Source organism: Amphiura filiformis, chromosome 9 (genome assembly GCF_039555335.1).
Source record: "Amphiura filiformis chromosome 9, Afil_fr2py, whole genome shotgun sequence".
Classification (NCBI taxonomy): domain Eukaryota; kingdom Metazoa; phylum Echinodermata; class Ophiuroidea; order Amphilepidida; family Amphiuridae; genus Amphiura; species Amphiura filiformis.
Window position 1 is genome coordinate 15813702 of NC_092636.1, and position 15852 is coordinate 15829553.

At 34.8% G+C, this 15852-nt stretch overlaps 1 protein-coding gene across 1 annotated transcript; it reads left to right on the top strand.

The window, feature by feature from the left end:
- The first annotated feature begins 444 nt into the window (after window positions 1–444).
- Window positions 445–11920, top strand: LOC140160681 (sodium- and chloride-dependent glycine transporter 1-like). Its single transcript, XM_072183968.1, has 12 exons — window positions 445–1068; window positions 1965–2096; window positions 2817–3054; window positions 3719–3851; window positions 4369–4503; window positions 5366–5469; window positions 5958–6082; window positions 6397–6509; window positions 7257–7397; window positions 7587–7686; window positions 8224–8561; window positions 9367–11920. Exons 1-12 carry the CDS (start codon window positions 747–749, stop codon window positions 9580–9582), a joined length of 2097 nt encoding a protein of 698 aa, XP_072040069.1. The 5' UTR covers window positions 445–746; the 3' UTR covers window positions 9583–11920.
- The last annotated feature ends 3932 nt before the right edge of the window (window positions 11921–15852 follow it).

Below are 15852 nucleotides of genomic sequence, written 5' to 3' on the forward strand. Positions count from 1 at the left end.
TATTAAAGTTACAATACATTCCGTGATTTATATTACAGGAAAATAACAAATGAGAAATCATGACCTTCAAGGGAAATAGTATGACGTATAAGTAGCTCGGGATAAACCATAATCAGTGAGGTCATCAGTCAAGCAATTCTATTAACGCACAAAACCACCCAAAATCGTTATCGTCCAATGAAAATGCTACTATTGTGGCAATACCTCAATAACCACGCCCATTTTTTGTTATAATCTGTACTTTTATACACACAATTGATTGTTTTGGGTGTATTATTTATTTGCCAAAATATGACTAATAATATTGAACAACCTCTACGTCATACTGATCGTGAAGACAAGGGAGAAATCGATACAATTCATGGAAACCCTTGCAGCAGCAGAGCAAGTATGCGGTAGTTATTTTTGGGTGGAGAATAATATATAAAGGTGAGTTTCCTAAAGAAGTCAAACATTTATTTAAGAGTTGCCGACAAGTTAGCATGATTAGTATAATGATCAGGAAATGTTAGCAAGTTTAAACAAATTTGTATATTGGATTGTGTTACTGTATACAAAGCTATACAAACAAACGGTTCGACATTGTTTGTATACAAGTAGGCCTACTAGTATTAACAAGCCACATTTCTGCACGTGAACTTATACGCAACAACAAGTGTTACCACTCTGCTACTTAAACTACTACTAGTAGTATCCTCAGGTCCTGGTTGTCATCTGAAACTATCTGAATCATCTTTACTTTTAAGATGACTTCCGAGAAGAAATACGCGCCATTACCACCACCTTTAGATCTTACGACATTGTGCAATATACATAACATTCAGGGTTGTTGTGATCAGCAATGTATTCCTATTTCTGCAGCTTATGGCAAAGTACCCTCGCCACCACAGTCACCATGCTCACCAAAATCACTCAAACAATTTGATATTCAAGAGAACAATGAAGACGAAAACAAGGAGAGAGGAAATTGGGGAAGCAAATTTGACTTCATCTTATCCTCCGTTGGTTTTGCTGTTGGTTTGGGAAATGTCTGGAGATTTCCATACTTATGCTATAAGAATGGAGGAGGTAAGCTCTAACTTTTGTGAATGTTTTTGGCCTGTACAAACTGTAACTTATACAATTGCAATTTCGCTTCTCAGAAAAAAAAAATTAAAGACATTGCAGTTTCAAACGCTATGCTCAATTCACTAAATCACCCAGAAAACGAGTTGGGCCACTTTTGACATGTTCGTGCATATCAAGCCTGCATTGCGTAAAATCAAATTGACTTTAGCAATTGCGTTTTTACTTTTCAGAAAAAAAAAAAATAATAAAAGAGATTATTTCATTTCAATTTTATGGTACGAGATTATGTGATATGCAGTAGAATCAGTAATATCTTGGCTAACAGAATGATTTGCTTGGTGTCTTTCCTACATGTAGTTCAGGTTCAAACGCTAAATGCCCGAATTTACTTTATTGCCCGAGTTGGGCATTCAACGTAATTCAGTCACTTTTGCTATACACAAAGACATGAAAGTGGCCCAAGCTGTTTTAGGATTTATACTTTACACAATTTCCCCCCGAATTTGCCATATTCTCGCTTGTAGACCATCGATTTATTGAAACAAGGCTTTATGTATAGTTGCAGAAGAAATTGCCTTTACGAGTACAATCAATAACTAAAGTGACTAGTTTGGCCAATTATTTTCTAAATTAATATGTTTTTGCTACAACCTTGAAGAAATGCTTTCTTTCTTTCTTTCTTTTTTCTTTCTTCCTTTCTTTTTTTCTTTCTTTCTTTCTTTCTTTCTTTTTTTCTTTCCGCTACTTTCTTTCTGCTACTTTTTTCTTTACTTTTTTATATTAATTTTTTATATAAATTTATTTATCATATTTCAGTTTCTGTCCATTTCTTTGTAATTCGCTATCCTTACAAGAAACCACAACAATTTATTCAATGTTACCTCTTTTTTTTCCAGGTGCTTTCCTTATCCCGTACATTATCATGTTGGCCCTGGCTGGTCTTCCCATGTTTGCCATGGAGCTCGGCTTTGGCCAATTCACCAGCAAAGGTTGTATTGGTATTTGGACAATGGCCCCATTATTCAAAGGTAAACACTTTATTTATCTTTTCTTGTTGATAGTGTTGACTAATAAAGCGTAAAAGAGGAAGTGGTGAACCATTAACACCTAATGATTTAAAAGAACGTGTTCAAGTTTTATAACAAGTATTTGTTTTCAAGCAAAACTTATGAATAATACGGAACAAACAATAAACCGGAATGAGGATCATTATCCTTTTCTCTAAACTATGTGTTTAGGCAAAAAAAGGTGCAAATTGTTTAAATGCGGGTTTTATTTATTTATTTATTATTTTTTAGAGTCGGGATCTTGATGCAGGCCTATGCCTCAAATTACTTACTTGAAAATCAGTGCAGAGTAAATGAGATGTGAAAATTGAGTGTTTTAAGAAAATTATATTGATTTTCAATTAATTTGATAGCATATGATGTGGTTTCATACTATTCAAACAATTTATGAGAAAAAATCTTTACAAAAAAGTTGTTCCATTTATTGCTTGAAAAATGTTCAAATAAAAACACGAAATGCGGTAAAATTGCTCCCAAAAACGAAATACGCGCGACTTACAGGAAACTTAAGATTTTTTAGCTTTGGTACTTTGTTACAAATAAAGTAAAGCAATTAACCATTAAGAATTTTGTGCAATAACGAAGTTATTTCTTTATCATACGAAATGTTAAACTTCTTAGGCCTATTATGTAAGATTTTAATGAAAAATAATCTTTCAATAATTTTGAATTTCATTTTAGGTATCGGCATCGCTATGTGTATCATCACCGGGATTGTCTGTGTGTATTACAACATGGTTATTGCCTACACATTGTTCTACTTCTTTGCATCATTTAATAAAGTGATGCCATGGAGTGGATGTGATAATTACTGGAACACAGCTAATTGTACCATCAATACCGCCAACGACTCAATAAGTGAAAATGGCACGGTTGGATTTAACGAAACAACAACAAGACCATCTGAGGAATTCTGGAAGTGAGTAGGCCTATATTTTTTTTCCGAAGTCGAATAATTATAGTAAATACACATTTTTATGTCATGAAAAGTTAATTTTTACATTGCGCACCCATGTACTTTGAATATAGACGCATTTTCAATATCAGGGAAAGTTAGTTTTTATGTTCTTCGAATCTATGGACACATTTTCAATGTCCTGAAAAGTTTTTAAATTACGCACTCGACTACTTTTAATTGGATTATAGTTGTAATAACCTCTGGCATGTCTATTCCCATAATTATACTTTTCTCGAAGAAAAAATTGAATTTACTAATTTTATTTTATTAAAACCATATTAATACAGGGTTAAATCATGGTTAAATCTGCTATTACCATGATTACAGGGGCCCTTGTGTTCCTAATCGTCATATGACATTGATAGACCATTTTGAAACCATTTGCAATTTCACTACAAGAATGGAAATAAGCTTTGACTAATTTTAATACCAAATCAGTGGACTGCCAACGCAACGTTTATTATATTGCATTTTCTATTTACAAACGGCATATTGTGTTCAATTTCAAGAATTAGGCTATGTCATATCACTTTTGCGAATAACAAATTACTGAATATGTCCGTGCAACACTATCAAACTTTATGCAGCATGTTCACATTGGTACTTTACTCTTCTTTGTTCGCAGTAACTATGTTCTTGGTCGAAGTGAAGGTATGCATGATATGGGTCCCATCAGATGGCAACTATGCCTCTGCCTCTTGTTAGCCTGGATCGTCGTGTTTCTGTGTATATTCAAAGGAGTCAAATCATCAGGAAAGGTATGTTGATGTATTGCAATATGGGAGAATGTGTTCATTTAAAAGTCTTGATATTTTAACGTGTTTTTAAAAACTCTTTCCACGGGGCTGTCGACTGCAGACGACAAGTTTCACATTTTTGTTTAAAAATTCACAAATTTCAGAATTGTACATTTTCATGACCATATTTGGAATCAGTATGAAAATTGCATTAAAATGAGTATAAACAAGCATTTTAATTATTATATTATTGGATGACTGGTTCTTAAGAATAGATAGCTCTTGATATTTTGAGAAAATATATATCAAAACTTGGATTTTTTTTATGTTAGGAAAATTTAGTTTAATAATTTATCGGCTTATACACAAGCCTTTTAACATGAAGAAGTTCAATGTGCTGATGTTTGTCTCAGTTTGTGGACCTGATAAATTATTTATAAATCACAATATTTATCATATTCTTTATAGTTTATTTATCTAATGATCGCAATCCTTTCAGATTCTATGCTAATTCATATACCACACCTCTTCATTACAGGTCGTGTACTTTACTGCAACTTTCCCGTACATTGTACTCTTCATCCTATTCATCCGGGGGGTCACACTCCCAGGAGCAGCTGATGGTGTTCTCTTCTATATTAAACCCGACTTCTCTAAGTTGTATGATGCCACTGTAAGTAAATTTAATATTATAATAAATTTACTAATGATTGGTCAGTTTCAGTTTGCAAAGCATGAAAAGGGGGGCAATTTAAAGATGCTCAGAAAGATTTCGGAAAAAATCAAATGAGAAAACTTATAGCCTTATTTTGATAGGTTGAATATTCAAAGGCTATACTGAACAGTAATTTACAGACAAAAATCTGTAATATTGAAAATAAGAGACATTTGTGCGCTTACCTGATATTGATATAAAATTGGATCGGTTGAGCCCATATTTATTGGTCGAGCTATGAGTTTTAAAATATTGGACGAGACGTAGTCGAGTCCAATATTTTAAAACTCATAGCGAGACCAATAAATATTGGGCGTAAAGCATCAATTTTATCATTATTATGTTTTGGATCCAATATTATCACAACTTGGATCCATCAAAACATAATAATGATATAATATTGGATGGCTGAGCATGATACCATAACATATCGGATGAGTCATAAAAATATCGGACAAGCCAACGGCGAGTTCGATATTTGTATGACGAATCCGATATGTTATGGTATCATGCGAAATAAGCCATCCAATATTATCATTATTAGGTTTTCTTAACTCCTAATAACTCTGAAAACATAATATTGAACTGAATGTGGAATAAAGTTCTGGATCCGGAACATCATTAAAAAAATCATAATATTTACACAAAACCCGATACGATGCTGATTAATATATAAATGGTAAAACGAAGATATTATGATCAAAGGCAGTTGCCTAAATGGACAAAAGTCACAAATATTAAATCAAGTATATCAGCTATTTTAAAATCTAACAATAATTGAAGTATTTGCAATATTAATGCATTTTCATCTTCCATGCAGGTATGGAAGGATGCTGCGGTACAGATTTTCTATTCGCTAGGTGCAGCCTGGGGAGGACTTCATACCTTGGCTAGTTACAACAAATTTCATAACAACTTTCAAAGGTAAGCCAACGGGTCAACCATTGCTAGTTCAAACTGCATCATTTTTTAATGTGGATAAAAAAGTTTCAATTTCTATGAATAATTGATAGTACCACACTCCACATGTTTCGTCGTCAAAAATGAGGTCCAATATAAATCATTATTATGTTTTGTTGAATTCAAGTGTGTAAAAATATTGCATCCAAAACATAATGATAAAATTGGATGCTTTACGCCCAATATTTATTGGTCTCGGCATGAGTTTTATATTTTAAAACTCATAGCTCGACCAATAAATATGGCTCAATTGATCCAATTTGATATCACTGTCCATAATCATGATAATGCAGAAAAGTTTATTTAATGATTCATTTCATACCCGGATTTCACACCTTACTGTTTTTTGGTGGTTTTGCTGTTGTTGTTGTCGTTGTTGTTGTTTGTTTATTTGTTTTTAAAAAGAAGAAAACCCAACAATATTAACAAGCTCGTATGCATTTTCGTTTCAGGGATGCTATTATGATAGCACTGATCAACTGTGGTACCAGTGTGTTTGCTGGGTTCGTCATCTTCTCTGTAATTGGCTTCATGGCACATGACTCTGGTCTCCCAATTAGTGAAGTTGCCGATTCTGGTAAGGAACTTGACGAATGCCTTAGCTAAAGTATAGAGATAATAAAACCGTTTAGACTCCAATTTAAGATGATCGTTTTTTTTTATCGAAGTGTATACGGTAATGGGAAGAGTTTTTGGGAGACTCTGTTGAATATTCCAAGTTTATTGATATATTATATCCAATTCACTTTGGAATACAAGCAGGTGTTTAAGCAACAATCAAATTCTTGAAATCATTTCAAAACAAGTAAACCATGACGCTAAGGAAAAAACACTCCCATTTTAACTTTACCTTTATATAACTTACACTTATACAATGATTTTGTATTCCAGGTCCCGGTCTTGCATTTGTAGCCTATCCAGAAGCATTAGCACGTATGCCCGTCTCAGCATTATGGTCTCTTCTCTTCTTTTTTATGTTGTTCACATTGGGTCTCGATAGTCAGGTAAGATGAGAACACACACATACGCAAACAAGACACTGATGCAAAAATCAACTAATGATATAATTTTTCCAACAATCAAGTTTCTGGCATTTTGTGATAGGCCATATTCGAGGGCAAATTAAGTGAAACACATTAGAAGAGTAATTTAGAACCTTATTCTTTGATTTAGTCCAAGGATTCTGGTATAAATATTTATAAGTTTATAATATATAAGGTTTTGGGAGTTAAACATGTAAATGAGAGGATGAGGTTTTGGATCACAAGTTGCCCATTTACAAGACAATATGTTTCATTACATTAAGGGGTACTACACCCCTGTCCAATTTTGTGCCTATTTTTGCGTTTTTCTCAAAAATTATAGAGCATTGGTTACAAGTAAGATATGTATATTATAGGGCAAGGACTACAACTACTGCACTGGAAATTTTATTTCAGCACAGACAACAGTTGTGGAGTTACAGTCAAAAATGAGGGAAACCAATATTTGATCAATAAATCAATAACTACTTGCCTTGAGTCGCTGAATTTTCAGTGCAGTAGTTGTAGTCCTTGCCCTATAATATACATATCTTACTTGTCACCAATGCGCTATAATTTTGAGAAAAACGCAAAATAAGCAAAAATTGGCTAGGTGTAGTATTCTTAACCAACATTTATTAACCAACATTTATAAAGTCAAAATTGATTGTTTTTATGAACATGTTCGATCATTTCAATTTGAACTATTTTCTCTCCCCAATCTTACAGTTCGTGATGTTGGAAACCCTTATCACTGCCGTTGTAGATGAACTTAAGGAGTACATACCAAATATCTATGTTTTCAAGACGCGGATCACTATTGGAGCATGCGTTCTTGGTTTTCTGCTCGGATTGCCTATGACTACAAACGTAAGTAACATTGATTTCTTATTAATATTCAATGTCGTGAATATTTAACTTTTTATTTATGAAAAATATTTAGAGCAGTATTATAGCGTAAGCATTTTTGATTTGTGCGGCGAGTTGTGCTTGAAACACCAACCCTTACCGGTAAATCTTTGGCACTATTTTGATTGTTTGTGCTATTATTTTTTACAGGGTGGAATTTATCTTTTAACTTTGATGGATAACTATTCGGCTGGCTTCTCTCTCTTATTGGTTGCAATGTTGGAGTGTATTGTGGTATCCTGGGTCTATTGTAAGTATATATTATATTCACCATTAATGCATAGTTATCAATATAAAATGATTAATATTAATACGGAAAGTAACCAAAAATTACACACATTAGTAAATACATTTCGCATTAGGGGGTGGTGTGTTGGTCACAAGTGTAAAAATGGAAGAAAACCAACCGCCTCAAATGCTTTTAAAATAAGGAAAGTAATTTCAATATTGCATTTACCTGCCTTGTATAGGAATGCAAGAGGATTTTTTTTCAAATAAAAAGGAATATAGCTCAGCTTACCATTTCGGTTACTTTTGTTAGGCAGTGTATTATGTTTGGAGGGGTTGTTGAAACAGAATTATTCGATTATTCTTATGGATTGTTTTCCAAACAGGAGTATTTATATGTATATGACTTATGATTGACTGCATTGGTAAAGAAGACAAGAATAAACAATCTGAACAAGTGTTCTTTAGTGACTTTAAAAAAAGAAATCAATGTCAAAAGAGATATGAATATAAACATTTAAAAAAATTATAAACGAGGCTCTTGTGTGTTATATTGCAGGTAACCAGGAACGATGGTGGTTCGGGTGCGGCTCTCGAAGTGGAACATTCTTCATGTCTACAGGTGCTAGTCAGTTTGTACAAGACATGAAAGTCATCTTGAAATTTGATATGAATTGGTACTGGCGTGCCTGTTGGATGGTCATCAGTCCCGCCATCTTGCTTTTCATCTTTATCTTCTTCTGTGTCACATACGGTCCTCTTACATACCAAGAGTATACGTATCCACCAGCTATGGAATTTCTGGGATGGTGTATGGTGCTTGCTGCTGTGCTCGTTATTCCTGGTTATATGGTGTACTTCTTATTAGCCAAAGCCAAAGGAGACGGAATTATGGAGGTAATTTATAATATAATTATTAAAGTATAAAGTAATTTTTGAGCAGATCAGTGGGGAGATTTAACATGATACGGGCAAAATTTCCAGTTGAAATCCACACTACCACTGTGGAAGATTTAGCTAAAGTCTTCCACAGAGGGAGTATGAGTTTCAAATAGAATAGACAGTTGGGTAACTTCCATTTGAAATACTCACTCCAGATGTGGAAGATATAGGTAAAGCCTTGATACAGGGGGAGTAAGGGTTTCAAAATGACTAACCCTGACCAATTACATTTAAAAACATACTACCTCTATGGAAGATATTTCCAAAATCTTCCACAGGGGTAATGCGGATTTTAACTGGAATAGCCCAATGTTTACTGTCCACCTATAACTAACCCCTGATTTTAGTTCATAAGCATGGTCAGTCTAATTGTGATTTATGTCTTTTGTATGACTAATTCAATTCACAATTTAAGGGGGATATTAATTATTTTTTTCAAAGAATCACATTGCAACATTTTCTAAAGATTGATGGAGCTCGCTGAATCATATTTTCATATTTTGACCTTCCATATAATTATGAAAATAAAAAGAAAGACGGAAATTAGTAATTGGGACTTGTTCCAAATTATTCCCATTATACACAGCCAACGTTATTATAGATTATTATAACCACGCCCTTATCGTTTTAATCAGGATTTAAACCGGGCTTAGGACTAGCTTAACTGAAGTAAGCCTATAGCATAATATTATTGTTTATTATTTATTTTGTTACTATTCGTCAAAATCTAAATGTATTTATCTCTCTATCTCTCCAACAGCGTCTTGCCTTTTCAGTTACTCCTGCTGAAGATTGGGGACCCGCCCTCAACAAGCATCGTCTTGAAGCAGGCTACCCACTTCTTCCAGATATTGAATCTGGTGCCACTGGTACTTCATCACCCCTTCAGAATGGCAGTTTTGTTAATCCACCAGATTATAATGACGTCATCAGCAAAGGTGGAAACGGTGCTGTGATATTAGAAACGTCCACGTAAAAACAAGAACTGTGTTTTGATAAAATGTAAACACCTTGATTTTTATTGTTGCTAGTAAAAATGACGTTAAATATTGGCTTCAACCATGTCAACTGACAATGCAATAAGCACCGAGTGTTTTTTTGATGTTGAGACGTGAGGTAATACTTTGTCCCTGCGGGGCCAGGGCGAGTGAGATATTTATGCTGGTTTTAAATATTCAAGCAATATGTTTGCAATTTGCCTTTTGTGCGACATGTTGCAGAAGACGTGAAATCTCGTTGTACTGCCCTCGGTATTTAATTGGTGCTATCTACGTGCAATCGGTCCATGTTTACTTTGTCTGCGACGAAGGACTGCGCGTATTCATGGCAAGAGCCTATTTTAACAATGTTATTGAACCGTATATCATATTATAAAACAAGACCATTGATATGTTTAAGGCCTTTGTCAAAGGCTTTGTCATTAGCCAAGAAATGATTCTTTATAGAACCTTATGCTTGAAGAACCCGGAACCATTAAGAAAGAAACCTTAAAGGGTTCTAAGTATAACAGAAATAAGATTATTTTACCAAAAAATTATTTTTAGAGATTTTCACTTTTCTCAACTTTATGATGAGTCTTTGAATTAGGAAGTCGCTAGGCCTATATAAGTTTTTATGGTTTTTTATGGAACTTAAACATTGCTTATGGTGCTGTATACGGGACAAAAAGGTTCTAAGTTGTACCACTTAGTGTTGTAAGCTTGGTTGTAAGTGCTGCTAAACTAACTTGTCTTTCACTAACTTAAGTTGTTTTTTTATGAAATATTTTTTAAGTCTTATGCATAATTATTATTCTTGAAAGAAACTGTTTTTTTTTCTTCTAATTTGTGCCAAATCTACTTCAGTATTAATAGCAATCGAAATTTTAAATCATTCCTCCATGTGGTGATTAATGTTCATGCAGATAATTTACAGGTAATTGGTGAATGATTTTCAAATCATCCAATGATTATAAATATCTGAACGGTTGAATGTTTCTTATTATAACCTTAGAATTATTGTTTTTAAATATTTTTCATCTTTTGTTGTTTGTATAAAGTGTATGTATAAAGAATGCTTTATATTAAAGGAGTATTTCGTGATCCTAGCATCCTCTTTTTATGACATTTTTCCGTTGATGCCGATTTTGCGTTTGCAAGTTGAAGTTGTGCATGATTATGTGCATTACACTGCTCCATAATAGACAATGTGTCGCAATTTCACGATATGTTTGCTGAACGAATTTTTCCAGTGGTATAAAAATCTCAACTTTTTTGAGAAAAGTGGGGGGGGGGGGGTGATGTTGTGGATCATGAAATGCCCTTTTAAGTTGTTACTTGTTGTTTTCAAAAACTTTCGTAATATAGCTTAGTAGATAAGTTCTTCATTGAGCTTTTTCGAGTTGAAATCCACGCAATCCCTATGCAAGACACGCCCTTAATCTTCCATCACAGGGAGTGTGAATTTCAAATGGGGTTACCTGATTGGGTGACTACATTTGAAATCCACACCCCCTATGTAGGAGATTAAGGGAATGTCTTCCATAGGGGGTATGGATTTCAGCCTGAACAGCCCATTGTGATTTCAGTTTTAGATGTAGTGTTATAGAACAGCTCAAACAACTTCATATTTGTTTATATGGTTGATTACAGGGTAATTGATACCAGTTTGCAAAATGTTCAATTCTTACAACACTTCTTTCAGGAAAATGTGTTTTTATCAGGAAAAATGCAATAATTTTCACAAGTGTGCTTCCATTTTTATGTAATTTTATTTAAATATGCATCCAATTGAGTGTATAATTTTACACGACAACGTGTATGTAACCTATGAACAAACTATATAACTTGGTTAACCAATTACATAATAAGGATAAAGACAATTAAGTAGGGGATTTCAATTTTTCGATAAATGCATTAATTTCTAAACAGGTAGGCTACTATGTAAAAATCATAGTTTAATAAAATAGGCTAACGGTTACATTGAAAGCCATTGGGGATAATTATTGTATCATTGTGCCTGATTCTGATATCAATTTTAACATTTCTGAAAAGCGTTTCCGGTTGGAATGTAGATTGTGGATCGTATTGTCCGTGATTTTAATTTTAATTTATAAGCTCTTTTATCTGACAATTTGCATGGTCACACCATAAGGGTAGCCTGCGTACATCCAGATAGTTTTAACGGTATCAACCAAAAAGTTGTGATGGTATTGAGATACTACAATATCATGGTATAAACAAGAAATTAAGAAACCCCAAGAGTCTGATTGGAAACATTCCACTTTTGTATATTGTATATTTACAGAATAAGTTGAATAAATGTTCATATAATTACATGATGCAGTCATGTCTACAGTAGAATTCATCTCGACCTTTGCAGGACTTAAACCCCATTAAAAGCTATTAAACCAAGATAACACTCATTGAAACAGCTCAACTGATTAAATCGGATCTTCTCTGGTTGTGCACAAGTGTCTGTTTTACATGTGCGATATCGCAATAAAGCTGGTATTATAGCTTCAGTTGGGTAACCGATTATAAAGGAAACGAAAGGAAACAATGGTATGTGTACCTTTGTTCACGAAATGAGACAATGGCCTGCTTTTTGTAAACCAGCATTCTTGAAAATGAGCAACATAATGATTGTTGACTTAACACGGTTTGGAAATAATTTCTTCATATTTTTGGTGTTATCTGTCGTTTACATATCCTTCCTAAAACACAAAAGTGCGACCCTCTCCAAACACCTAAATTAGCTAAAAATTTAGGACATGTTACAAAACTATATTTTCTAGAATTTCATAGAATAGTTTAAATGTAGCTTGTACCGTTTTTTCGTGGCATCCTTCAGAACGGAGCGGTCCGTTACCAATATAGCTCAATATTTTCGGTCAAATCTCCATTCAATTAACACGGGGAGTTGGCTAGCTATGAGCTAGCTATGCTTTGCCCTCACTCATATTCTACGAAAGTGCGACCCCTTCTGAACATCTAACCTAGCTGTAATTTTAGGTCATGTTAGAGACATATATTTGCTAGAAGTTTGGAGAATAGTTTAAATATTGGCTGGTTATTTTTCACACAGTGATGTTAACTAGGCAATGCCCATATACCTATAACATACACTGTTTGTAGAGGTCACGCGTCAATGGTGAGAGCACTGTGTATTGTGTATAGGAAAACGGACAGTAACTGCAATATGATACACAGTGTCGACTTCCTATTCGATAAATATAAATTTAATACTCCGTTGGTGAGCGACGGGCGACTGGTATTTCACCGAACGCAAGAAAAGGAGTTCTATCTGATTGGCTAGCAATCGATCGCTTAGGTCGCTTAGTAGTCAACTACAAACTCAAAACTGAGCATCGTATTCAATTCGATTGAAATCGATATTCTATTATTGCCGTAGATAAAGAGGGTGATAGTGTGTCAATAATGTACATTGTATTGCAGCTGGATTTTACATGCATTCTTTTATATAAATTTTTTTCTCAAAGAGTTGAATATGATCAAAATTTTTACTCAGGATTTCAAATTTTTTACCCGCAAATTGCAGTTAAACATATCCACAGCAAAATACCGGTCCTCACTAATTAGTGTATTTAATTTCCAGTTAGTGTATTTAAGATAAAACCTGACAACAAATAAAATTTTCTTGCAATAGAAATATCATATGGGATACTGATATGGTAGGCCGCAACCGCCACAACGTGGAGCTGGATATACGCGTAGCTGACTTTTTGCTCCGTGGAGCCAAATTGACCAATCATGATCATGTTAGAGTTTTTCATTACTCGGAGGTAAAACTGACTAATTTAATTTAATTTAAATGACTTAAAAGTACCGGTACGACTTACTCATTACGTGAAGCGAATTTATTCATTAAGAATTTGCCAGACGAGCGTCACGTAGTTGCAAGATATCCTCGGTCACGAAAGTTATGATTCAAAAAGTAGTTTATGAAAAGTACGAACTGACTTATTATTAAGATGGACATGCACTCATAAGAAACTCATACAGTATTGTTCATAACTATATAGCTAGGCAGAGTGGTGGTAAACTATGCACACAGTTCTGCGATCTGCAGTGTATCGCCGGGAGCTAATTTGTATAACTTGCGCGGTGTCCCTGCGGAATTCGACCTTCAGCAAACTGCAAACCAGTTCGGATTTACTTTATATACTAGTAGTAGGCCATACATACTGTAGTTACTGTCTGTTTTCCTATACACAATACTCAGTGCGCTCACCATTGACGCGTGACCTCTACAAATAGTGTATGTTAGAAGTATAGGCCATTGCATAGTTGACGTCACTACTGTGTAAAAAATAACCGACCAATATTTAAAGTATTCTCTGAAATTCTAGAAAATATAGTTTTGTAACATGTCTTAAATTTTTAGCTAATTTAGGTGTTTGGAAATATTGGTACTTTTGTACCAAAAAATATGAAGAAATTATTTCTAAACCGTGTTAAGTCATTAAGCTTCTCATTTTCAAGAACGCTGGTTAACAATAAGCAGACTATTGTCTCATTTCGTAAACAAAAGCCCACAGTATTGTTACCTTGCGTTCGCTTTATAATCGTTCACCCAACTGAAACTATAATACCAGCTCATTGCTCATTGCACAGGTAAAACAGACACAAGTGCAGTGTGTATTTAACCAGAGAAGATCTGATGTAACATAGTTGAGCCGTTTTCATTGAGTGTTATCTTGGTTTAATAGCTTTTAATAGGGTTTAAGTCCTTCAAAGGTCGTGGTGAGTTCTACTGTAGACATGACTGCATCATGATTATTTTAAGTCAACAACATTCAACAATATGATCACCGTGATAGTATGAGAGTATCAGTACCGTGGGTGTCAGTGATCCTGGCCTGACACAGTAGACAAACAAACAAACAAACACGCCACACACATGACACATGCATGCAAGGTAACATTGACTATACACTAATCAAACAATGGTATTGATCCTGTACAACTGGTCGTGGTTTATTTACAATCGATTCATTTAAAATCCACATAGTAAACATTAATTTTGGCAAGAGTTTTCTCTCTGGAACGAGGATGCATCCACTGGCTCCGCGTAATGAAAAGATCTAACATGATTGGTCAATTTAGCTCCGCGAAGCGAAAAGTAAGCTACGCGTAGCAGCTCCACGTTGTGGCGGTTACGGCCAGCCATATATTGATCATGCGAAAATCGTAAAACATAGAATAGAAACAGTGTGGCAGGCGCTCAAAATCTCAAATTGTATGCTTAGCCAGGAGGGTGAAAGTGCATAGGAACAATGCCGGAAACTACGTCACGCTATTGTTCGACCTAGGCTACATATTTTAACGCATGCGTGTTCGTCAATACAGCTTTAGACTCCTCCACCTTCGCAACACGGTACGTGGAGTGACTGGAATCACACTGACGGCGGAGGAGAATACTAGCTGGTCAAACAGTTTAATTCTATCAAGCATATAATACCTAAACAATCATCGTCATTTGATCTATTTACTCACAGAATATATTGTATACTCAAAATATAATTTTAAAATAGTAAACCTGTTAACTTATATATTTGTGTACTAAAATATAAGGACACGTGATGTCGAAGACAAAATGGCCGCTAATCCGCCTATTGTGAGACCTAGGATACATATTTCGAAAGAGGGCAGCAGACTAGGATGCCTATCCCTTTGTCTATTATTCCTGGCTTAGCCTGAGTTGCACGGCCTATCTCGAATAAAATCATCGCTTACAAATTGATATGTAGGCCTAGCAGCTTGTAGCGCGGCCCTGTAACTGGCCTATCGTACTTCCCAAACACAAGTGACAAGTCCCCGGGGACAAGTCACCCAAATTTCGAAACCGGGAAGGTGAATATCACTCTCATGAATATATTGATTGGCAACATTTTCCAATATGTCAGCGCTCAAATCGGACACAAAGGATCCCGGCAAAAGATAAACAGAGGGAACAGATGCTGCAGTCCGTTGGTTTCATCAGCTTCGCACGTCACTCGTTGCGTGTCCTATACTGCCCGTCCCCTGTGCCCGTCTGAACTTGGAAAACGCCATCACTCATTATATATTATTGCACATTCGAGAGAAAAATGTGGAAATATGATGGCGCTATAACAATTCATCACACGCTATAACAATTCATCACACGATTAACGTTAAGTTAAGTTTAGCAGCAGCATTTGCTGATGAATGGAAACTAAGCTTTAATTATGACAAATCTAATGTATTAATAATAGGCCAACGTA